Below are 27589 nucleotides of genomic sequence, written 5' to 3' on the forward strand. Positions count from 1 at the left end.
TAACAAATAAAGATAAAACTTTACCTCACCAGAATAAATGGACTCCCCAGAAAAGTTGTCTATTCACGTGTTAACTCCAATCTTGAATTAGTGCTTTGTGATACAAGCACACTACAAATTAATCAAACTAATTTTCTAATTTGACAAATTAGAACAATAATAATACCAAATGAATCGTTAACCCAAGACAAAGAACCAAGGAATAGCTCATACGTATCCCTTCAACTCGAGTTCAACCTCTGCCAAATCATAGAAGTGGACAGGTCAAAGGAAGAGGTATTTACAAATAAGATGAAATTATAATGACGTGTCTTTATTCCACAGCCACAGCAGAAACTGCACGTATAAGAGACTAAGAAATAGGGCTAAGCACATATATCCTAACTAAACAGTGTACAAGGAAACGTAGGATCTTAAATAAGCAGTTAAATCTGTTCCAAATCTTTATAATAGACTAGACATGAAAAGATAATGGTGCTCACTCTCCGCCTCCAAAAAATATAGTACGTATAGGTATAGTCTTGATAGGAGATGTAGTCTGTGAGTAGAACTCCTGCCTTTGGAATCCTATACAAGTTGAAAGGAAACACTAAGACTAACGTTGTCAGCACACCTGGGAGCATAGGTGACCATCAAATTCTCCTATAGACAGAGATACAAATATAACAAAATTATGATAATAACTCTTCGTGATTTCTGGTATAATTACCAGTTTAATTTATTGAAAAAAGAATATTTACTAGATCAACTCTACAAAATAAGTATGTTGTGCAATTCTCAAAGTAATGAATTCCATTCCCACTCAGCTTTGGGAGAATATGCAATAGACGAAAATAATGTCTTGCTTATGTATCATTTGCAAAATTCATTTTTAAAGAGACCCAACGTCTTAATGTACTGAAAAAGTAGATATTATCTTGTATCTTTGAAAATAACAAAAATAACAAAATTCATGTACAGACATAAATGCCAGCACTAGTTTTACTGGCAGCAATGGTATGCTATAGAAAACCAAAGGGGAGAATCAGTTATAGATCAAGAGCAACATACATCCAAGTTACTATTCAACAGATAAGCAGCGAAAAACACAGCCTTTATTTTGTATAATTTATGTCAAGCATTGTTTGTAATCAGTTGACCTGCTTAAATCAGATTGGATGGAAACAACATAGGAAACCGAGACAGCTAGAAAAGTTTCTGGTGCAATTTGTAAAGTTTCATATTATAAAGGTATTACCACCTACCCTTCCTCGACGAGAATATATGTTGTGACTCTATACAAGAAACGTCAGAGACAGAAACTTGTTGACCCAATCATAACACGGCTTGCTCTTGCTACCTGAAATTCCGATGCTTGAAGTAAATAGATAAAAGCCATTAATCCCAAGCCATTCAAAAATCATGAATTTGGTATACCACACAATCAGTTCAGGGCTGCTACTCTCCTTGAATTGTGCCACGTCGCATTGCAGCTTCACGTTCTTGGTGCCTTCGCTCTCGCTGAAGAAAGAAATCAAACTTGTCAGGCTGGTTTCACTGCAATTTTGATATGGTATAATACAATATTCGAAGATTCAAAGAAACACCAACACTCTGTATGTTCAAACGCAACACCTCCAAAAGACAATATAAAAAGATCACGTACTATCTTATTCATCTACAATTTTAAAATGATATGAAAAGAATTGGCGAACTAATTTTTACTCTAATACATATCCGAAAAGAAGAAATCACATAAATTGAGAAAAAAGACTGCAAAATATCGCAAAATCATATGCAGATTTTAATATCTGTGTTACCAGATCCACCTATGGAGGATTGGGATATGTTTCATATTTTGAAGCACTGGAGGATCAAATGGAGATCTGTATTTAGCTTGTTGAAAATGTCAAGATGGAACATCCTCCAAATAAAAACATTTTTGCTAAAATACATTGAAAGAATAAAAAGAAAAAGACAGTGAACGGCCCTATAAGCCTAACATTTGCCTACAAAAAAAAGCCCTTTCACATGCTAAAAGGCACACATCTTAAGCTTCTAATAACACACTGCATTTCAGAAATTGTGGGAGCAATTTGGAACCAAATATATTTACACATGAATTTTCTACAGTTCGGATTCGAGTTTCTTTAATAATTAGATTTTTTATATATGTGATTTCATGTATCCGGATACTGACTTCTCAAAAAATCAAGTGAATCCATATCCACTTCCATACAACTTACTCTAATATTTCACAGAAGAAAGGGACAGAATCTTAAAGCATAAAATATTATGAACTACACTTCTGAGGTTCCCCATCAGCATTATTCAGATAAATTATAATTAACTGGGACAGCCTACAATTTCATAACTGAATCTGCCGCATGTAATGTAATGTTTGATAGAGATATTCAACTTTGATCCCAGTTCCAGCTCTAATTGGTAACCCATCTATTTAGCACTCATAACAACCAGCATTGTCATGTAGCAAGGCCTTGGCTAATAGCTCTATCTATTAACAAGATCAGAGCACAATGCTAGCGAGACCAATGATTTATAGACAACATCATCATTGTCTCTCAAGGTACATACCCTACCCAGGTGTTCACAAAGTATGACCTTCCTTGGACTATTCTTATCTTGGATAGCTAGTCCTCAAAGAATATTGGTCCACAACTACTCTTATCTTGGATGCCCTACTACATCCTCAAAGAGTATCGAATGCCAGATGCTTACCCAATCCTCCATTTTGTCTTCCCAAGTGAAGACAAGAATAATGTGCCTATCTCTCCCTCTCAACAAGGAGAATACATCAATCAAACCAAGCTTGTTTCTCAAATACACAAGGTTCTTATTAGGAAGAGATTTTGTCAATATGTCAGCTACCTGCTAATCGGTGGAGATATATTGTAGCTGCAATACACCATCTTGTGCTAGCTTCCGAATGTAGTGATACTTGTTGTTGATATCCTTCGTCTTTCCACGAATACAATTGGTGTTACCACAATGTATCATTGTAGGGTCCATAGATCCTTCAAATAGGTAAGATAGCAGCTTCCTCAACCAAAACGCTTCTTTGCTTACTTCACAAGCTACAATATACTCTGCCTCAGCACTACTCAAAGCAACTGTATCTTGCTTTTTGCTCATCCATGAGATCATGGAGGATCCCAAACTGAAACATCCTCCTGTAGTGCTCCTTCCATCTTGCTCACTACCTCCCCAGTCAAAATTTGTATATCCAATCAAGTGGACATCATTCCTCCTATCGTATTTCAGGCAATAGTGGATGGTTCCTTGCAGATATCTCAAAATATGTTTTGCTGCTATCCAATGATCATGCTTCGGCTCCACTTGGAATTGACTGAGAACATTTACTGCAAAGCATATGTCTAGTCAAGTATTCACCAAGTACATCAGGGAGCCAATCAATTGTCTATACTTGGAAGGATCCACAGGGCTTGATTTAGAACTCCTTAGTATTTTCAAATTTGTGATCATTGGGGTTGTCATTGGTTTACAATCCATCATGTCAAACTTCTTCAACATCTTGATCACATACTTTCCTTGACCTAGATAGATCTCATCAGGTCCTTGCCAGACTTCTAGTCCCAAATAGTAGTGCATTAGCCCTAGATCCTTCATGTCAAATTTTGCTGCTAGTTGCTTCTTACATTCTTCAATTTGACCTTCCACACCTGTCAAGAGAAGGTCATCCACATACAAAAGAATGATTATCGGCTCTCCCTTCACCACCTTAATATAAAGGTTTGGATCAGCAAAACTCTTTGTGAAGCCTAATCTCTGAAGGTATGCATCCATCCTAGCATACCATGCCCTTGGTGCTTGCTTGAGGCCATATAATGCCTTCTTCAATCTACACACATGCCTTTCTATCTTTAACTTCAAATCCCAAGGGTTGTTCTATATAGACTTCCTCATCAATTGTGCCATTCAGGAATGCAATCTTGACATCCATTTGGTGGATGCTCCATCCCATCGATGCTGCCAAAGAGACCAATGAACGTATAGTTGTATACCTTGTTGTCGGAGCAAATGTCTCTTCATAGTCGATGCCTTCTTGTTGAAATCTTGCCTTATATTTATCAATACTTCCATCTGCTGCATGTTTGATCTTGTAGATCCATTTGGAAGTTACCACAAATTTGTCTTCAGGCCTAGGTACGATCTCCCAAACTCCATTCTTCATTATATATTGATATTATTCATTCATGGCATCCTTCCATTCTTGGTGATTGGCAGCTTCTTCGAAAGTGGATGGCTCTGCTTCTATTAGTTTTGTCATGTAGGTTGCATACCCAGAGTATCGTTTGGGCTTCTTGCTCTCCCTGAATGTGCCTTGAGTTGCTCCATGACCTTCTGCATCAAGTAGTGTAGACTTCAACCAGTTAGGTCTCTTTCTAGTTTCAGGGATAACCACAAGTTGTATAGGTTCACTAGGACCTTCATCTTCATGATTTGATTCTTTTTCTTCCCTAAATTCTTCTTTAAATACTGGAAGAAGTTCATCATCAGAGTCCATAGGGAGATCCTTTGATTTCTTGAATGTAATACTTTCGTAATATATCACATCTCGACTAACTTCTATTCGATGTCCTTCCTTTTTGTAGATCCTATAGGCTTTAGAGTTACTATATCCAACAAATGTTTCCTTCATGTCTAATGGATCCAGCTTCTCTCTTTTGTCCTTAGGTATATGAATATAGACAGGACAACCGAAAATTCGGAGATGATCTATGGTAGGTTTCTTCCCAGTGAATACTTCTTCAGGGGTTTTGTTATTTAGTGACTTGTGGGGACTTTGATTTTGTATGTATACAACTGCTCAACTCCCCACCCGCCCAGGGGCCAAGCCCCACAGCCTCCTGGACGTCAGCCTACCTGCCCAGGGGATCACAGGGTTGTCTTTGTCAGGCCCCACAGCCTCCTGGACGTCAGCTTCCCTGCCCAGGTGGTCGCGGGGTTGTCTTTGTAGCTTCACTCCACCAAAATTTCGGTAATTCATGATCATGTAACATTGCTTTTACACTTTCTTCAATGGATTGGTTTTGTCGTTCTGCAGCTCCATTTTGTTCGGGATTATATGGGACTATCAACTCCCTCTTAATCCCAGACTCCTTACAGAAAGCTATGATTTCCTTGGATGTATATTCTCCTCCATTATCAGATCTTAATATCTTGATTCTTCTTTCTGTAAGGTTCTCTACTTCAGCTTTGAATTCTTGAAATTTTGTAAATACTTCATCCTTGGATTTCATTAAGTAAACCCAAGTCTTCCTTGAATGATCATCTATAAATGTGACATAATATAGATGACCTCCAAGTGATTGAGGAGTCATAGGACCACAAACATCGGAATGAATAAGATCCAAGATTTCTTTTGACCGTGAAGCACTACTTCCAAATGGTCTCTTGGTGTTCTTACCCAATGCACATCCTTTGCATACTCCTTTGTGATCTTTTAGTTCGGGAATTCCATCTATTATTGAACTTAGAGTTGGAAGGATTTTGAAATGGAGATGACCAAATCTTCTATGCCAAAGCTCACATGGGCTGATTTCAATGTGAACCAGGGCTTGAGCAAGAGGAGATATCAACCTGTAAAGTCTTCCTTCATGAATGCCAATCACTCTAGCATTTTCTATGCTTGAGTTTTTACTCCATACTACAACTTTTCCATCAATGAAAGCCACTCTATCACCTTTATCTTCTAGACTTGAAATGGAGAGTAAATTCTTATGAAAACCTGGAACAAATAGGATGTTGTTGAGATGAATATTGCCTCCATTCTCCAGTTCTATCGAGGTTGATCCAATTCCTCTTACGGGGTAGCTCTTATTATCTCCAAGTTCTACGAAGTAAGAATATTTTCCTTTTGACAATGTCTTTAGTTGCTTGTGATGACCAGTCATGTGTCTTGATGCACCACTATCGATCACCCAAATGTTCTCATCTTGAAATGTGTCAGTGAGTGTTGAGAAGAGTCCTTCATCCTTTGTCTTCGAGTAAATAGAAGATTACATGCTTCCTTGATACCTTTCTTGAGATGGCTTGCTACCTTTGAACACTTCTTGAGAAACTTCTTCAATGTAGTAGAGATCTTCATAATGCCCTTAGCCAACCTTAGCTCTGATACCATGTTGAGAAATCTAAAGGGCAATGATTAAAGTGATTTCTCTTTCTTTGATAACTACTTGTGATGTCTTTTTACTTATCTTACTTGTTAGCTTCACTTATTATTATTAGCTTTGTGTAACATCAAACAGCTACCAAAAATAAGAACAAGAACACAAAATATAGGTTGCAAGCAAAGACCAAAACTTCTCCACTTGAGAGGAAAACCCGCAAATCTCTTCTCTTCCTTGAGATTCTTCAATTGATGAATTCCAAGACCTTTAGACCAAGACCAATACCCTCCAAGACCAATTCCAACCTTTCTGGATGATGTGCTTTCCTTGTCCAAGTCAAACCCAATCAAATCTCTTCCAGTAGCAAAACTTTGACCTCCAGCTGCAAAATTTCAGCCTCCACTGCTGACCTGAAATTTTCAGCCCTTCTGTAGTTGTTGTCGCCACACGTGTGAGCATCCTTTAGCCTCCCTGAACTTCCTTAGACCTTCGCTTGGCTTTCTCCAACTTCTGGAGCTTGTGGATGGCTTCTTGTGACCTTCGCTTGACCTTCTTGCCTTCTCTTCTTCAAGATGGAACTTGTAGAGGAAAACCCTAGATTTGCTGCAAAAACCCTACCCTTCCTTCGCTTAAATGAGTGAGAGATGAATGTGCTACAAGGAGGTCGAGTTTCCTCCTTTATAAAAGCTCCTCAAAGGTGGATGTAGCTCCTCAAATTAGGCCAGCTTGCCATCTACCGAGCCGACTTGATCTTGGAGGGTATTTTGACACTTTTAAGCAGTGTTGATAATATCGGTATCGGCAAAATATCGACAAGGGTCCAGAAAACATCTTATTGGCAATATTGGCAAAAATATCGGCAAAATATCAGCAAATATCGGCAAGCATAAAAAATGCATAATATATTCATTTTTTTCAGATTTTTAAACATATAAAGCAATAATAACATGAAATAAACACATTGGCACCTAAATATGAAGAAAGCACTGATATATATGATGTCAAATAGAAATGATACATCAAAGGCGATACCAAATCCTGCTGAGCCCTGATAATTGTCCAATCAAGGACTCAAATGTAGAGAACTAATACAAAATAACATCAAATATATAAAAGTATCTCATCATCATGAGTTATATGTAGCAAAACAAATAAAACTAGCGGTTATCTATCTAAAATCACTGCCCTCTCCCCCTTTTATGGGAAAACATGATGAATTGTTTGCCAGGCCTGCCCCTAGTAGTAGAAGGCCCTGGCCCTGCCTCTACACCTAATGTCAAATAATGAGTGCTAGGTATAGAGCTGTGCTCTCCTATATCTATAGCAGATGGTGTTGATGTTGATGCTCCCACAGTGTCCTCCCCCTCCTTCTTGTGTTGCTCCTCCTCTGAGTCCTCCTCCTCTTGCTGCCCCTGTTCTAATGGATCATCTAGCTCTAACCATGAAGGTGACTCCTCCAAGAAGGGCTCCTCAAACTCCGCCCTCCACTGAGACAATACATCAATATTGTCTAAGGAAATAGCATCTGGATCCATTGGTGCTTCTATTTGCTTCACTTGAACTCAAATATTGTAATGCACATACACTAAATCATTGAGATGTGCAAACTCCAACCTGTAAGAGTGTCAAAAAAACCAACGAGTCTTGACTCTTGACTCTTGACACTTGAAGGTCATAAATTAAAAATTAAAAATTACAATAAGTGTAATTTCTCAACTGAAGGCTGGAGCTAAAGGTTATACCTGTTGTGCTTTTTTGCGTGTATTTTCTCAAATACAATCCAATTGTGCTCACACCCTAAAGAGCTACATGTTTGACTCAAGATTCTTATGGCCAATTTCTACAAATTTGGTGCCCTTGCACCATAGCTTCCCCACCAAATATCTACCAACAAAATAAAGAAATAAAAATTCAAAAACTTAAAACATAATTAAACTTTCAAATAAAAGTTACATAATTGGATTTTAAAAATCTAGAATTATATGTAAGGAAATTCTAAATTGAAAATTCTAATTTCTAATGAGTGATGACTTGTCACTTACGTGGCATGAAGAGAGTCATTTCCCTAATCGCTGCCCACTCCCCCTTTTACGGGAAAACATGATGGGTTGTTTGTCAACCCTGCCCCTAGTAGTAGAAGGCCCTGGCCCTGCCTCTACACCTAATGTCAAATAATGAGTGCTAGGTATGGAGTTGTGCTCTCCTATATCTATAGCAGATGGTGTTGATGTTGATGCTCCCACAGTGTCCTCCCCCTCCTCCTCCTCCTCCTCGTGTTGCTCCTCCTCCGAGTCCTCCTCTTGCTGCCCCTGTTCTAATGGATCATCTGGCTCTAACCATGAACATGACTCCTCCAAGATGGGCTCCTCAGACTCCACCCTCCACTGAGACAATACATCAATATTGTCTAAGGAAATGGCATCTGGATCCACTGGTGCTTCTATTTGCTTCACTCGAACTCAGATATTGTAATGCACATACACTAAATCATTGAGGTGTGCAAACTCCCTGTAAGAGTGTCAAAAAAACTAATGAGTCTTGACTCTTGACTCTTGACACCTGAAGGTCATAAATTAAAAATTTTAAATTACAATAAGTGTAATTGCGCAACTGAAGGCTGGAGCTCAAAGTTATACCTGTTGTGCTTTTTTGTGTGTATTTTTTCAAATACGATCCAATTGTGGTCACACCCTAAAGAGCTACATGTTTGACTCAAGATTCTTATGGCCAATTTCTGCAAATTTGGTGCCCTTGCACCATAGCTTCCCCACCAAATATCTACAACAAAATAAAGAAATAAAAAATTCAAAAACTTAAAACATAATTAAACTTTCAAATAAAAGTTACATAATTGGATTTTAAAAATCTAGAATTATAAGTAAGGAAATTTTAAATTGAAAGTTCTAATTTCTAATGAGTGATGACTTGTCACTTATGTGGCATGAAAAGGGTCCTTTCCCTAATAGCATCATCAAAGCCAAATAGGCGAACACAATCCCGCTAAAACTATATCTCGCGATTGATTTTGCTACGAAGCTCAAGATCAAGTACCATCCTATGAATACAGGAATGGGGCCCTTCCATCACCTCGCCATCAAAATCAAAGCCGCATTTGTATGAAAATGCGGGGTTAAGGAAGAGTGTTGTTGCATGAATGGGTTGATAAAGCATCCCTGTCCACGAACTATCAATCACATCCCATAACATCATATGCCTATCAAGGCCAGCAGAACCCTTGTCTGCATAATAAGAACGAATGGCCTCCTTGGCCCTATCCATGGCCTCATACAAATAAGTCATTGCAGGGTTCTCCCCATCTACCAATCTCAGAACCTTTACTATAGGTTCACTAACTGAGCATGCTTCTTCTACTCCCTGCCAAAACGTGTCAGAATACACCATTTTTGCAATGGCTCTCCCATCCTCTCTCTTGTTGTATCTCTAATTACGCCACTCATCAAAAACAAGCATTTGCTTCAACTCGAATTGACCGCGAAGCAAAGACTGAAAAGTAATAAAGTTTGTGACAAAATGTGTGATTGGAGGACGCCACAACTCCTTGTTTCTAGTGAACCTCCTCATGAAGCTAAGAACAAAAGCGTGGTTATAAATAAACTTGGGGATGCTCCTAGCCATATCAACCACCTCCTTGATGAAGGAGAGTCTCTCCATATCCTCAAGCAGCAAATCGATACAATGCTCTGCACACGGAGTCCACAACAATGTGTGATGCCTCTCCATAAGCATCTTGTCGACAGACACATAATTAGTTGCATTGTCTGTTATGACTTGCACCACATTCTGCACACCAATCCCCTGAATGAACCCATCTAACAATTCACATGTCGTCGCTACATCTTTGATATGTGCTGATGCATCCACTGATTTAATAAACATGGTACCTTTAGGACAATGTACCAAGAAATTTAGAAGGGTCCTACCCTTCCTATCTGTCCAACCATCAAACATCATTGTGCATCCAGAAGCTTCCCATGTTTGTTTCAACTCCGCCAATCTAGAGTTGATGTCTTGCTTTTCTACTTGAACAATTGGCCCCCGCAACTCCTCATATGTAGCACTTTTGTACCCTGGGCCCACAACAGCAATAACATCACACATTGGTTGTCAAAATGGATTGGTTTTGGTGATGCTGAGAGGTAAGTTGCTCCATAAAAGACACCTCCCCATGACTCTATCTGCTTCTTGCTTCTCCTTTTTTTAACAATTGATTTTATGCCAAGTTGTGCTCCATGTCCTGTTCGTGGAACAAACACTAATGACCTCGCACTAGCAGTAGCAGGTGATGTTGTGGAGCACCTCCCACTACCCTCAACGTCAAAATCAGAAGAAGATATCCCGAAAGATCTACCTGCACGTTCAACCTTGTTTCTTTCTGCCTCTTCCTTCTTGTTGGACACCTAATCCTAAAGGGTTAGTGTGGAATTCGAATGGACAAAAGCAGTCCAAGAGACCTTGGGATCTGAAACCCAAGAGTCACCTATTGTACTATAAATGTGTATCTTATGTTAATAAAAAAATGCAATCACATGATTTATCTTTCATATCTTTCGTTGCAGTCCATGTGAGTTTAACATGGTATCAGAGCCGCTTGTTTTTCTGTGGCCTGTTATGTGCATCCTCTGCCCATAATTCTGTGTCTGAGCTGCTCATACCTGAGCGTTTCTGCCTCTGTCCTTAGACTGCGCACTGTCCTGAGACTGCGCTCCTCTGCCCTGAGCACTGCCAACGCATCTGTTCATATTCCAAAATTAAACTGGTGCCTAAACGTTGGTCCTGCACTGCTCTGTCTGACATGCTCTGCGCATACCTGAATTCGCTGCAGGAGAATTGATGCCGACCTGCAGCACGTTACTCTCAGAAACACTCAGTACCGGCAGTTACTGATCTGCAAAAGTTGGCGTAACCGTTGCTGTGCCTCTGTATTTTGATTTTCCTCTTCAGCATCTCGACCAGATGATCCACGTCTACGCCGTCCACTGAATTTCTTCTTGCTTACAATTGTGGCACGCTGTTCTACACTCCCACAATTCAAGTCGGTTAGTCACTCGTATAAAGACTTGTCATCCCTGAATAAAGTCCTGGGCTGCGCATTTTTTTATGAACGTTCACTCCTTAATTGCTGTGTAAATCTCGCTTTAAGTATCAAAGGTGTTTGCGTTTCCAGTTTTGCATGCCGCAGAGAATAAAATGAAAGCGTAGTTTGGGTTGAAATTTGCGTTTTCAGATCTAGCAAAGTTCTATTCAAAGTTCTAGAAATTTCTCTGTTTTCCATGAGACCATCGAAGGTTTAACGATGGTTGGGTTCTGAACCATCGCCGAATAATTCTAATGGTGGTTTTCACCCACGCATTCTCCAGAAATATGTGACCTTGAATAGATTTGTCTATTGTTTCAATGGGAGCAGAAGACTCAGAGAAGCTAAACTCTAAAGCAGCTTCTATTTCAACGGAGGCACCGAAGCTTTCTATAGGCCTTTCATTTACTGTTTGAAAACGCCATTGTTTTCTTGAGTTCACCCAATTCCATCTCAAAAGTGGTGCTTCGCTGGAGGCAGCGCATGCTATACGGATTTATGTATGGTATGGTAGCTGGTAGCTGATTCTCTCTCTGGCTCCCCTTGCCGTGGCCCTACTGTTCAGCGCTGCTGGTTTCTGGGCGGTTCTGTAGATTGGCAAGTCCGTGGTTACCCCACTCTGCGTCGTTGGTAGTGAGAGAGCATCGTTTTTGCTGACGGGGCACTAACATATTTTTTTGGGATAATTTATTAATTTCATTATTATGGGCTTTCAGCGTAGGTTTTTGGGGCTGGTTTTTGTTTACGTTTAATATTGGACCGCGCACAGATATAGAAATGCATATATGATATGCTCTGTAAATACATTGTATGCTTTGGGTTTCAGCCTACAGTGTGGAATCAGACTTTTATTTTGTCTTTGTATTAAAAGCGAAGGGGCCACACTAAAGTCGATTGATTTAGTTATTGAGCTATCTTTCGAGGTTCAATTTTCTCTACGAAAGTTCACTTATTGACTCTGTAAGCATGCACATGTGCAGCTTCTTGGTTAACTATATTGTTAAATAGTTTGAATCAGTTTTGCCTCTCGTTAAATGTGGAGTTAAAACCGAGAGCAGATGAAGAAATCAAAGAGAGAAAGTCGTATTATTTGCAGACATTTATATATAAGGCTGCTTACGGGCCCTGTTCTCCGAAGCCTCTACGTATTTCACAGATGTGACAGGTAAAGATACACAGAAGACAATTGGATGCCCTCTCCGCTCAGCGCTTGAACGTTTTGAAGCATATTGAACGCTGCATATATATATCGACCAGCATATTGAACGCAGCATATATATATATATATCGACCAGCATATTGAATGCTGCATATATATATATCGACCAGCATATGTAACGTTTTGAAGGATTGAACGCTGCATATATATATATCGACCGGCATTATATTTGGTAGTTCTGTGCTTGAATTGATCGATATTGGTTGAAATTTTTGAGGAAGCAGATTTGGTGTTGTCCATGGAACAATTTGAAACAACCTCTGAGTGAAGTGATTCGTGGAGAAGTGATCAGCACTGTGAAGTGAATTTGAAGCATTTTTGAAGACATTTTTTGAAGTCATTTTTTTGCAGTTTCTTGTAGAGATTTTGGAGCAGTTTCTTGTAGAGATTTTGCATGATTTCCATAGCAGCTAGATGCTCTGAAGTTTGAAGTTGAGGACAGCGCTCATCTTCACATTTATATATTTTTTGCATTGGTTCATTCTTGAAACGAACTGTGGACTGTTGATTTACCATGTGCCCAATTGTACCAATGTTTATTGTAGCTTGACGAGAAATGTTTATTGTAGTTTAACTTGGTAACATCCAGCTTACTCAGGTCCTGCTCCATCAACCATTTTCGCGACATTGTTGCCACTTGATAAGCCCTTACAATATCTTGTAGTAAGAGTACAATATTATTTTTCTGTTGTTGTTGCCTCAGTTGTGTTTTTTAAGTGACATTGAAGAAAAATGGCCAGACTTGAAGATGCATTAAAGTTATTGAATATCCTAATTCATTCCACTGTTGATGAGATGGTCAAAGTTAACAAAGAAACTCTCTTTGACATCCAAACCTCTCTGCAAACTGCACATGAGAATATTGAGTTTTTGCAGCTTGAAACAAAGCTACAGCAGGAAGAATTACACCAGTGGAGTCATCATTCTGAACCTGTTTCTGTTCAGAACAATGAAGCAGACTCCCATAAACAGCAAGTCAATAATGTTACAGTTCATTCAGATAAAGCAGCAAAGTTACATGCAGATGCAGAGGTTCAGTCTGCACTTCCCAAGCCCATCATCAGACCTTGGGAACAGCTTGTCCACAACAAGCACAGAACTGGTCTTGGATATGACAAGGACTTGTCCTTTCATATTCCAGACTACTCAAAGCCCATTCAGTTTCAGAGTGCTGGATTCATTTATGACAGTTCACCTGCTCCTCATGAGAGTTCAGCTTCAGCTGTTCCAGATTCTGCCCCTCTTCCACAGCAACAACAACAACAACAACAACATATCGTGAAATGCCAACACTGTGACCGAGTTGGCCATCTGAAAGATCATTGTTTTGATCTTCATCCATGTGAGAACTGTCATAAAACTAGCCATTCTTCACACAGATGCTTCAGAAATAAACGTCCTGCAAGAACAAAGATTCATCTTGGATGGATCGCTTCTTGGCAATGGGCATCAACAGCCAAGAAGATATTCCAAACACATGTCAGAACTTGTTCCAGAGTATTGAACAGTCTTGCAGTTGAGTTTTCTCCATCTTCTCACCTTGTACCTGACAGGGGGGGAAATGATGGTCATCTACAAGCTTCAAAGCCACATCAAGCGAGCCTGAGCCACAACCTGCCACACCAGTTTCAGAGTTGCAGCCAGAGACAAAGATGCCCGTGAACACAGATTGAGAACACTTCCTCTAGCAGAAGACTCCAGCTTCTTGCCAGCTTTGGAAGAGTTCCAGGAATTGCATTAAGCATTCCAGAGTTTTTGGTTATCCTTAAACCATCACAGGTTGAGACTTCCCTTTTCAGGTTGAAGTTTTACCTTTTATGCGGGTTGAGACCTCCCTTTTATGGTTGAAGGTTTCCCTCTTTAAAACAATAGGATCACTTCCTCTAGCAGAAAACTTCAGTTTCTTGCCAGTTTTGGAAGAGTTCCGGGAACTGCACTAAGCGTTCCAGTGTTGGTGGTCATCCCTAAACCATCGCCCTTTTTTACCAACATTTCATAGAGCACATTCAGCCTAGTGCTGCCATGCATTTTTTGCACATGTTGTATTACAGCTCTCTTCTTGGACTCATACATAACCCTTCGGATTAAGGGGGGGAATGTTGGACACCTAATCCTAAAGGGTTAGTGTGGAATTCGAATGGACAAAAGCAGTCCAAGAGACCTTGGGATCTGAAACCCAAGAGTCACCTATTGTACTATAAATGTGTATCTTATGTTAATAAAAAAATGCAATCACATGATTTATCTTTCATATCTTTCGTTGCAGTCCATGTGAGTTTAACACTTCTTTCTATCTTTTTCATCAATTGCTTCAAGAGCTTTTTGTATAAAGCTCTGGGCTAGAAACTGTACAAATCCCAACATCATGTTCAGTGAATCTAGCCAAATGGTATTTCGATCGCGTAACACCTCTTGTCATCCTAGTCCCACACAATTTGCATGATAGATATGCCCGATTTGTCCCACGATCAAGCTCCCCATACTCCCAAAATGGGTCCAAGGATTTTGGCACATTTGAATTTTGTAGTGAGCTAACTCAAACCTAGGGCACAAAAAAAAAAATGGAATTAATAAGTAATAACCACCTCATTTTACAAAATAATTTTTTGCTACATTATTTTCAATGTGAATTCAATGAAAAATCATAAATGACAATAAGAGGGTGCATTTGAAAGTTAAAAAAAAAAATGGAGATTGCTATCCAAATATGGAGAAAACCCTCGCATTTGCTCATGGGCATGAAAATCATAGCAAATGGGAAAATAAAAAAAATAAAAAAAAGCAAAATGTTTGTGGGCAAATAGGCAAACAAGAATAACCCTAAATTTATCAAAAAAATCATTAACATAGGGGTTTATTAGAACATACATGTTAATGGAAGAAATGAAGATTGTCTCATTGTTCTTCAATCTTTGATCAACAAAATATTCGTTGTTGGTGGCGATAATGGCTATTCAACCCTCGAATCCTCCTTGATAGCGAGCACAATGCTCTCCCCTTCCTTCTCCAACAATCAGAAAACAAAATGAGGAAAAAAAAGATTTTGGCCTTTTCTAGCCGCGACAGCAAATTTTTTTCATGCCTGACAATATGTTGGGTAATACCGCAATATTTTCCCGAAATATCGTCGATATTTCGGAAATATCGCGATATCTTTGGGGAGACAAAATATCGCGATATTTCCTCGACGATATCTCGTCTCCCTTAAAATATCGTGATATTTCCGAACATCGGCGATATTGTCTTCACTGCTTTTAAGGACTAAAGTAATTTTTTTTACAAGTTACAATGTGCCTGAAGGGGTCTTTAACTTATGACAATGACTCTTTTGACTTCGTGACCTAGGACAAACCCTAGAAGCACTTAAGGGGTGCTTGACCTATAAACTAAAAGATCTTGAGCATAAAACCCATGCTCCAAAAATAATAATAATAATTTTCTTTCATTTTACAATTTACAAGAATCAAAAGTACATTTCATATTCATGAAGACAAAACCTAGTTACACATTTTTCACCACTCTGCCCCTAAACATGCAAGATATGACTCCTCCCTTAAAGCAATTGCAAATAAGCTGAGTTGGTACTTATCAAAATGCAGGTTTAGAATTTACTCCTAGGCTCACATATATGTAGAGGTCTCTTGTGTATTTAAAAAATAAAAAAATATATCTATTGGAAACCATAGGTCTCATTTGCAGAAGCTAGATCATGAACTGTTGATTTTTCAAAGAGAAATCTGATCTTCTAATCTAATAATTACTTTCCAATGATTTCTTAAACAAATTCACTTATGTCACATTCATCATTAGGCAATTACACATAGAAAATATGAACAATAATCCAATAATGACAGTAGGATCGTAAAGAGACAGCCAAGCACAAAAAGAAACACAAATTTTTCACCTGGGAAATCCAAACTCGAGAGAAAACCCATCAATATTTTCTAGGAGAAATTATTCAGTTCATTAAAGTTACAATTTGATATTCATAAGTCAAATTAGGTCAAACAGACCACAGAAATGCACCCAGGTCAAACAAGCCCAAAATTTGACCTTCTTGTTGCTACCCAGAATTCGGTCTGTTGAGAAATCTAGGGCAGAGCAATTAGGAGATTTCTCTAAGATAGATAATTGCTTGTGAATGCGTTTTGCTTCTTAGATTAGGATCTTTTACTTATGTTATTATAGTGTTCTTCTTCATCAAACAGTTATCAATGCATAAACCATAAAGAGACAAGAGACGCACAATGTAGGCTATCAGTCAGGGCCAAAACCTCTCCTGCTTGAGAGGAAAACCCAAATGAATTCTTCTTTTTATAGACACTTCAATTGAACAACACCAAGACCATGACCTAGACCCTTGACAAAATGACTTCTCCAAGACCAAGTCACAAGATCCTTCTTTGTCGCTTCTCCTTCTTACACATGTCAACGCAAGTCATCCTTCTTCCTTCACTACACTTCTCGGCTACCCTCAAACTTCGGCCTCTTTCCACAGATCTGCAGTTTGTACTACTGCAATTCCACACGTGTGAGTAGGAACAAGTTTGGAGGTGTTTCCTTTCTTCACTATATTTGGAGACTTCTCTAGATGAACTCGGCTAGCAATAGAACTGATTTGGAGACCTTTAGATAACCTTCTCTTGAATTGTTATGACACCACTGCAGAAACCCTAGCTTTTCAGCCACACGTGTGAGGTTACTAGCCCAAAAACAGTGCCAAATGCTTCAATCTTTCCTTCCTTCTTAATGCTAGTTATATGGTTGTCTTCCTTCACCTTACTCGCATTTTTTCTTGCTTTTTGATTGACCAAAATTGTGTCTCCAAATGAAGGCTAAGCTGCCTATTTATAGTAGTCAGTGCATCCAAAATAAGCCGACTTGAACATGTGCCTAGGCCAACATGCCTTTCTGGAAACATCTTTAGGCTGACTTCAAGGTGACTTTGTGACAAGGTCTTGGAGGGTTTATGACACAAATAAATTTCCTTTTACAATGTGTAACATGCCCAAATGGGTCGTCAAACTTTGACATTGACTCAATAGACTTTACGACTTGATGATAAAAACCTAAAGCCTCGCAATGGGAGCCATGACTAAAAATAAAATTCCTTGCTCATGAAACCCATGAGACAAGCATTACAATATTAATTTTATTTTTCTTCTTTACATCAATTAGATAAAATCACAATTACACGTCATTATGAAGATCGAACCTAGTTACACTTTTCAACACTCCCTCTTAACTAGGGAGGTATTCATAATGGTGCTTGGTCATTCTCAATCTGAAGAATTCTCATAAGAAGAGTTGGATTTGTAACCCATCTGTTTAGCATCATATCAACCAACATTGTCACATATCAAGGCCTTGACTAACAACTTTATCTCTCCACAAGATTTGAGCTCAATGCTCGCAAGACCAATGATGTATAGATACCCTCATCATTGTCTCTCTCAGAACATACCCCACCCGGGTTCTCAGGGTGTGTTCCACCAAGACTATTCTTATCTTGGATTCCCAGTCCTCAAAGAATATCGGTCCTCTACGACTACTCTTATCTTGGATGCCCTAACTCATCCTCAAAGAGTATCGGATGCCAGATGTTTACCCAATCCTCCATTCTGTCTTCCCAAGTGAAGACAAGAATGATGTGTCTATCTCTCCCTCTCAATTAGGGAGGACATACCTATTCCAATGAAGGAATGTACCTAAGCTCCCTCTTGGCTTAGGAATTTTTCTTCCAAGTTTCTACCAAGTAAGAAACTTGTTTCCAAGCTCCCTCTTAATTAGGGACCTACAGCAGCTCCTCAGGTGGAGATGATGGGACAACCAGCTGCTTGAAGAACTCCTCCTCACGATGTTATGAACTTCTTTTTCTTTATTTAGGAGTCTTCATCTTTTTGCGACTTCCTCATAGGGCATCGACCATCCATCACTTTCATTCATGAATTATGTCAGTCATGCCATCCTTTCTTTCATTGGAAAGTGATCCATTAGTCCATATTTGGCCTTCCTTCATGTCATGTTGCCTTCTTCATGCCATGTTTCCTAAAGGAACTTCCTTCCTGCTACATGGTCAACAGTGGTGGAAGACATCCATAACTCTTCCCTCGACAACCCTACATAAGCCCATCCAGATATTGTTCACAAATAAGAAATGAACACTAAATCAAAATTACCTTTGTGATGGTCATTCATCATGACATCTCCTAGTTTGCAACACCATCCTGCATACACATTGACACATCTCCCAAGATATTTGTTGAAAAGGGTCCCTTTCTTTTTCAGACTTCATCAGAGTCTATATATCCTTCATGGAGATATCCTAGTCGGATCTCTCAGTCCTCGGATGTTGATTGCCTTTTCCATGGTTGCATATTCCACGATCTCTTCCTTCCTTTCTTTCTTCACACATTTTTCTTCCCGAAAACTTTTAATCAGAGTTCCTCCAATCATTGCCAACCACCTCATATTTCATATGAGGACATATTATGTTGGTTTCGTCTAAGATAATGTGTGACCCATACCTTCATGCATCCTTTTAATGGAGGAGATCCTTTCTTGTGATCATTTTCTCGAGATAGAACATTTATCTATGATTACCTGCAACCATATGACATGACACTTCAATATCGAATACAAGCATACATACCTCATTTTTCTTTTAAGTCATCTTAGAAAGAACTTCAATCCCTTGATCTGCTTTTACTTCTTCTGTCATCATACCATCACCCCATGAATTCCACAAGTTGGAGTTCTTGATGAAACCCTTGCTTCCTTTTGATTAGTGCACCTTGTGACAAAGATTCCAATAGAGGATCTTGAGTATCCTCATCCAACAGATGTTTCCTTTTGACAAATGTATGATGAGCCTTGTACTAGATGACCCTTTCTTTCTTTTCCCATAAGTACCACCTATGTTACTAATGAGGTTTCCAAGAGCTATATCCTTCCATAGGTGACAGTCATGGACTTCAATTTCAACCATCTTTCATGATGTCACGAGCTCTTGCTTCTAATGCTTCTTATAATGCCATTTCCTAACATGATACATCCTATCATGCTTCTAGTGGTTTATACTTTACAACAGGAAGACTTGAAAACAGAATTTGAAAAAAGCAAGGAGAGGAAGACTATCTCAATCATAATAGAGATCTTTTACTTCCTCTTTCTTGGATTTCTTCTTTTCAGCTTCCTCTACTTCCTCGGTGATATGGGCTTCTTCTCTTCCTCTTTTATTGTCCTTCTTGATCTTAGGACAATCTCTTTTGTAATGCCCATATTCTTGACATCCATAGCATTGAATCTTAGCCATGTTCTTCTTCTTTTTCTGAGAACCAGACTTTCCAAATTTTCCCTTTCTTCTTGTCATTGTAGCATAAGCTTGATTTTGCTCACCTGATCCTACATCAGATTCGGCCTTTAACCTTTAGCCCCCGGTAGTGCATTTAGTACAACTATAGTCATTTCTCTATCAAACATGACTTCTCCTAGATCTTAAAGTTGATCCCTGATTTCAGATATCCTCATAAAGTATGAGGCTATTTCTTCTTCTCTTGACATTTTTAGCTTGTAGAGTTCTTGCCTTAATGAGATGACTTCTCCAACAGTGCTTATGGAATACAACTCTACCAGTTTGTCATAGATTTCTTTCGAAGTTTCGAGTTTTGATATATATGGAATGAGGGGATGCTTGATGTATTCTATGAGAATCCTTTGAGCCCTAACTTCCCCTTTCATATACTTTGCAAGTGTTTGAGCATCTTCCTTTGTTGGTTTGGTGATAGATCCTTTGACATGTTCCATAACCTAATTTTCAATGAGATTCAGATCTGTCCTCTTCTTCTATGCAAGATAGTTTGAAGCCCCAACCAATTTGTTGCTTTCCTTGCAAAAAGACATTTTGACAGATTCAAATGTGGACATATATATACTTACTTGATAGGATGCTCCTTCTTCTTGTTGTTTCTTTGATGTTGATGATGATATAGAGGATAGAAAACTTCTCCTTGATGAAGATAGTTTTCTTCAAGAATGATTCTTGATCCCAACGAGAGGGAGATCTCTTTGGATCTTTTGATGGTGATGTCTTTGTTGATGAAGATCAATGATGACTTCTTGATGATGTCTTCAATGGTAAGGAACTTGCTTCAACGAGAGAGAGATTGCCTTAGAATCTTGACGACAACGTTCTTGGTCTTGCTTTTCTAGAAAGGAACTTGATGTATAAGTTCTTCAACTTGAAAAAGGGTCTTTGAGGTCTTTTGAGATGGCTTGATGATTCCAAGACTTCTTTCTAGTGTAGACTTCTTCTTTGATCTAGATTTTTTGATACTTCTTTTGTAGATCTCAACTTCACGACGGTCTTCTAGATTTGCTTTGATGCCTTCCTCGAGATTTGATCCTTGAGTTTCCCTTGATAAGATGCCCTTCCTCAACTTTGTCACCTTAGCTCTGAAACCATGTTGAGAAATCTAGGGCATAGCACTTAGGAAATTTCTCTATGATAGATAACTGCTTGTGAATGTTTTTTCCTTCTTAGATTAGGATCTTCTTTTACTTCTGTTATTATAGTGTTCTTCTTCATCAAACAGTTATGAATGCATAAACCATAAAGAGACAAAAGACACACAATGTAGGCTATCATCCACGGCCAAAACCTCTCCCACTTGAGAGGAAAACCCAAACAAATTCTTCTTCTTATAGAAACTTCAATTGACGAACACCAAGACCATGACCTAGACCCTTGACAAAATGACCTCTCCAAGACCAAGTCACAAGATCCTTCTTCGCTGCTTCTCCTTCTTGCACAAGTCAACGCAAGTCAAACCTCTTTCTTCACTACACTTCTCGGCTACCCTGAAACTTTGGCCTCTTTCCACAAATCTCCAATTCATACTACTGCAAATGCGCGTGTTAGTAGGAACAAATTTTGGAGGTGTTTCCTTTCTTCGCTATATTTGGAGACTTGTCTAGATGAACTCGACTAGCAATAGAACTGATTTGGAGACTTCTAGATAACCTTCTCTTGAACTGTTATGACACCACTGCAGAAACCCTATCTTTTCAATCACATGTGTGAGGTTACTAGCCCAAAAACAGTGCCAAATGCTTCGATCTTTCCTTCCTTCTTAATGTTGGTTATATGGTTGTCTTCCTTCACCTTACTCGTACTTTTTCTTGCTTCTTGATTGACCGAAATTGTGTGTCTCCAAATGAAGGTCGAGCTGCCTATTTATAGTAGTCAGTGCATCCAAAATAAGTTGACTTGAACATGTGCCTAGGCTGACATGCCTTTCTGGAAACATCTTTAGGCCACCTTCAAGGTGACTTTGTAACAAGGTCTTAGAGGGTTTATGATACAAATAAATTTCCTTTTACAATATGTAACATGCCCAAATGTGTCTTCAAACTTTAACATTAACACAATAGACTTTATGACTTGATGACAAAAGCCTAAAGGCTCACAATGGGAGCCATCACTAAAAATAAAATTCCTTGCTCATGAAACCCATGAGACAAGCATTACAATAATAATTTTAATTTTCTTCTTTACGTCAATTACATAAAATCCCAATTACACATGTCATTATGAAAACCAAACCTCGTTACACTTTTTAACACAGTCAAAGACAAAGACCTCTTCCAATCACCAAGTCAACCCTTCCTCCTTGTAGATGACCGCTACCAAAGTCTCCAAGTGTCAGCTTCCTAGTTGTAGCTTCAATCAAAAATTTCGGCCCCCAACAACAGAATTTCGGACCTACAGTAGATTCAAAATTTCGGCCCCAGCCATAGCCCATAAACTTCGCACATGTGAGAGAAAGATTGCCCAAGAACTCGATTTAGATCTTCCCAACTTCTTCCTTCCTTCTATAGCTACTTTGCTCTTCTTTTCTACTTCTTTCTCTTGTAGATCGAACTTGATGAGTGAGACATCCAAATAGGTCGAGTTGCCTCTCTATATATAGCCTTTATGTTGGGTCGAATAGCCCTAATCCAATCTGACTTCATAACGATAGTGTCGACTTGGTGTGGAGGTGACAAATGAACTTTTTTACTCAAATAATTCCTTTTATATGATACAAATGCCCAATAAGGGTCTAATAAATTTGTTGACACCTAATCATAGGGATTGGGTGAACAATTGTAAATAGTGTAAATAATAAATAAGAGAAAATGAAGAGTCATCGAGAGATGAAACTCAAGAGTCACTCCCTCATGTATATAACTATGAACAACCCAAATGAATAAACAGATTCTCATTTGAGGAGTTACCTCCTAGCCTGACAAAATTGACAATGACTCTATTGGCTCAAGACAAAACCTAGAAGCCTTCAATGGAGGCCCTGACCTAGAAATCATTGACCCAACAATGAAACCCATGCTTTAATAAGTCATTTTCTTTAATAAAAAAATTATTTTGACAAATAAAATTATGAAGACCGGCACTCATTACATTCTTCAACACCTTGGAGTTATCTTGTAAAAAACATGAAGATTTTAGGAGTTGGATATCCATAAAGAGCCTCGAATGGTGTCATTATAGTACATGTATGATAGGTAGAATTATACCACCATTCTGCCAACAAAAGTCACTTCATCCATTGAGATTGCTTGTCTAAAGAATAAAACCATAGATAACCCTTTAAACATATGTGTTATTTCTATCTGAACATTTGTTTATGGATGATAAGTTGAACTCATCGCAGTGTTGTTCCACTCTTCCATAGTTCTTTGCAAAAATTCCCTGTGAATTTTGGATCTTTGTCACTTACGATTACCGTAAAAAGACCGTGAAGTCTATGAATTAAACTTCTGCCACTTGACTTGCTATGTATGTACTTTGAATTCTGCAAAAAAGTGCATATTTTGTGAGTCTCTTAACAACCACAAAAATGGAATCTTTATCGTCATATTTTGGTAATCATATAATAAAGCCCATTGATGTCTCTTGCCATCTTTGATTAGGTATGTATAATGGCTAAAGTAATCTTGGATATTTTACTGTCTCTCCTTTATTTCTTTGGCAAACCTAGCATTCACTTACAAATTTCTAAATATCTTTCTTCATCCCCCCAAAAATAAATATTTTTTTATCCTTTGATATGTTATAAGGAACACTACATGTCATGCCATAGAAGAGTCATGGGACTCCCTTAATATTTGTTGTTGCAACTTTCATTAAAGGCATAAAAATATCCTACCCATGTACCAAAATATATCTCGTGTCCACTCTCAATGCTCCATAGTGTTCATTCCTTCCTTTATACGTTGGATATTTTGTTTAGTACTATTGTCATTTTCCCATTCATGGCAAGCTTCTCCTAGTCATATTGGAATAGAAGATGTAATCGAATATAAACTTGAGGCTTCTTCTTTTCTAGAGAGAGCATTTGCTGCCACAATGTCCTTAGACTTCTTGTAGATTATTTCAAAATCAAGCCTTGCATTTTTGCTATCCATTTTTGTTGCTTTTATGATGACAATATTTGCTCCAAAAAGTACTTTAGGCTATCATCTTGACTTTAAAGTGTCTCCCAATGAGATATTGTTGCCATTTTTTTATTGCATGTAAAATTGCTTCCATTTCTTTTTCATATGTTAATTTCACCAAATTTTGCCACTGAAATTGTTTTCTTTCAAAAGCCAATGGTCTGGTTGCATCAACCCTACTCCAATTCCTTGCCCTGCTGCATCACACTCTACTATGAATGTTTTCCCAAAATCAAATGTTGTCAATACTGGTATAGAAGACATGGCATCCTTTAAGAGAGAGAATGCCAAAGTAGCCTCATCATTCCATACAAATGAATTTATTCAAAAGAGATGTGAGTGGACTTGGAATGTGTGCATAACTCTTAACAAATTTTTGATAATATGTTGTAAATCCCAAATATCCTCTAAGACTCTTAATGTTCTTAGGAATAGGCAATTTTGGAATAGCTTGGATCTTTTGTGGGTCCACCTTAACTCCTTCCTTTGAAACAATATGACCCAAATACTCTACTTCTTGTTTCCCAAAAGCACATTTGGATCTTTTTACATATAATTGATTGTTCTCAAGAATTTGTAGAAATTTATCCACATGTTTAATGTGCTCTTTCCATGATTTCTTAACTCATTCCTTTGAAATAATACGACCCAAATAGACTACTTGTTTCCCAAAAGCACATATGGATCTTTTTACATATAATTGATTGTTCTCAAGAATTTGTAGAAATTTATCCACATGGTTAATGTGCTCTTTCCATGATTTGCTATAGATAAGAATATCATCAAACAAAATGAACATAAGTTTTCTAAGATAGGGTCCAAAAATCTTCTTCATAAGGCTTTGAAAAGTAAAAGGACCATTAATCAACCCAAAAGGCATGACCTTCATGTGTTTTAAAAGTCGTTTTGGGAATGTTTTATTTCCTTAATTTGATCTAGTGGTATATTGATTTAATATCATGCTTTGTAAAAGAAGTCAATCCATGAAGCTCATCTAATAGATCATCAATATTTAAGATAGGTAATTTATGCTTAATGGTCATTTTATTTAGATCTCTATAATTTGGACACATCCTCCAAGAATTGTCTTTTCTCCCCACCATCACTATTGGAGCTGAAAATGAACTCCACTATGTTGAATAATACCTTAATCTAGCATGTCTTGTACCATTTTCTCAATCTCCCCTTTTTGTTGATGATGGTATTTATAAGGTATTTTATTAGGAGGATTACTTCCAAGTATCAATTCAATTTGATGTTCATGATCTCTAAATGGGGGTAGACCTTTAGGAATTTCTTGGAAAACCCTGTAGTGCTTTTCCCAGGTGCATTTTAATTCCATCAGAACATTTTCATCTTCGTGCTTAACTTCCATAGAATACATTTTAACAACTCCAATGCTACCCTTTTTTAGAGCTTTTCCATTCTATGAGGGTTGACGACTTGAGAAGGTCCAAGTTTTAACCCTTCAAGCTCAAGATTGAATTCCTTCCAATTCAAATCTCATGAATAAGTCATTATAGTGGGTAGAAATTGTACCGGATGTTCTCAACCATTGAATCCCAAAGACAACATCTACACTTACAATTGAAATGGCATACAGTGGGCTTTCTAATTTATATCTCCCATACCAAGTTTAATGTTGTGGCATTTTACCCCGGAATCAATACTTCCTCCATTGGCAACTAAAACTTGAAAATTTGTCAATAGATATACAGAATGAATGGGGCGTTCTTCCAATCTTTTATCAATTAAGTTATGTGTACTACTTGATTCAATAAGCACTATGACCCTTTACTTTTTAATGTAACCAATGATATACAGGGTTTGGAGAGTTGACAAACTTGCCAATGCATAAACAAATATCTCACATGTCTAAATCAATGTTGTGCATAATTTTCCTATGTATTTCCTACTCTTTTACGTTGACAAGTTATTCCTCACTTCTTTGTGAAGATGCACTTAGTCCTCTTCATCATTATTTTCCAAGGTGAACAATTTTGTTTCTTGACATTTATGCCCTTTTGACCATTTATTATTACAACCAAAGCATGGTATTTTTCTCTTCTCCCCTACTTTTTCTTTTGTGATATTCAAGTAGATTGAGGTAAGGTTGTCTAATGAACCCCAAATTGATCTTTGCTTCATGTGTATGCTCCCATAGCATACTTGTGTGTAACCTTATTCTTGGCTTGAATATGATGAGAAAATTGCATCGCTTCCATAACAGTTTTTGAATGTTTTAAGAAAATTTCATGCTTAATGTCTTCTTTTAATCCCTCTATGTAAGATTCCAACAAATGTTCATCATTTACGCTATCCACCCTTGTGGCCAAAACCTGAAATTCTGAATTACAATTTTCAATATCACCAAACTACTTGATTCTTATCAATTCACTAAAGTAGTCTTGTTCCCAAGCTTTACCATATTGTGCTTCTAAGTATCTTGTAAATAAACCCCAAGTATAATGATAAAAATGGGGCTTCCTTTTAATTACCCATTGATACCATTGATAGGGTTTAATCTCAAAGTTCAAAGTTGCTATGTGAATCCTTTGCTTATCATCCATATTATGCAATTCAAAATATTGATCTATTTGGTGCACCTAGGTAAAGACCTTTGTTCCATCAAACTTCTTTAATTTAACCTTGGGAAGGTTCACTCCTTTAGGAAACCATACATGACTAGCTCAATAACTGGAGTTAAATCTACTTGAAAATTTCTTATCACTGGCAAGTTGTTCAACTTGATTACTACCTTTATTTTCATGAATTCCTTCAAATGCATTATCAACTTTAAGGAGCCTCCTATTTATGGCTTCTATAATCTTTTGTTCCATCCCATCCATCTTTTGTTCCAATTGTTTCATCTTCTTATCCATTTCTTCCTTATTTTCATCTATCTTTTGTCCAATATCCCTTTTAATTGATTCTTGACTGTATGACAACTGAATTTCCAACTTGTTTCCCGATACTGAAAAACTTATGTTTCTTGATGAGTCATGAATGAGCCTTCAGAAGGGTTAATAGGTGCAGTAGTTTTTGCATCTTTCCTTGGAGACATGTGAGAAATAATAATAATATTCCAATATATCACAATTTTTATTCCGTAAAAGAATGGATCTTCCCATCAAAAATTATGTCACTTGCAAGATATGTACATTTCAAACCTTAATTTTGAGACTATCTAAATATCTGACATGTACCTTGATATATCTTTGATATTTGAGCCCTCTTGAATACAAAAAATTTCTTGTAGTACTCTGATATGTCTACTCTGCAATTCCACAAGTTTGACAAAAATTTAATATGCCAAGTGAAGGTTATAGTAACTTTCCCAAGAGTGAACTTAAAAAGTGTTCCACACATCCTATTTTTCATATCAGAGTATGAAATCTCTACATGAGGTACTTTGGTACATCTATTCAGATCTTTGAAAAAATCACAATTTGAAGTTTACCAGAAAAAAATTGTAGTGAAAATGCCAAGATGACTTGTTTGAAATTGATTTCAAGACCATTTGCAAACCCTAACTTCCACCAAGTCTGAAATTATAGCGAACTAGAATGTGATTTTTTAATCAAATATTCCTTAAGCTCTTTTATAAACATGCTCAAAATTTCACCTTCCAAAACTTCCCAAAAAAGG

General features: G+C 37.8%; 1 protein-coding gene across 3 annotated transcripts in view; it reads right to left on the reverse strand.

Annotated features, from left to right (window-relative positions):
• Nucleotides 1–887: 887 nt before the first annotated feature.
• LOC149225591 (uncharacterized) overlaps nucleotides 888–27589 on the reverse strand; it is a 96660-nt gene continuing 69958 nt past the window's right edge. For all 3 annotated transcript variants that reach the window (XM_089377179.1, XM_089377178.1, XM_089377180.1), the window contains one exon: nucleotides 888–1500. In XM_089377179.1, coding sequence (XP_089233305.1) covers nucleotides 1438–1500 — 63 coding nt within the window. In that variant the 3' untranslated portion in view covers nucleotides 888–1437. The remainder of the gene's footprint in view (nucleotides 1501–27589) is intronic.

This window comes from Pinus tabuliformis, chromosome J (assembly GCF_031772625.1).
Source record: "Pinus tabuliformis cultivar Carrire ecotype Pingquan chromosome J, CPIR1, whole genome shotgun sequence".
NCBI lineage: Eukaryota > Viridiplantae > Streptophyta > Pinopsida > Pinales > Pinaceae > Pinus > Pinus tabuliformis.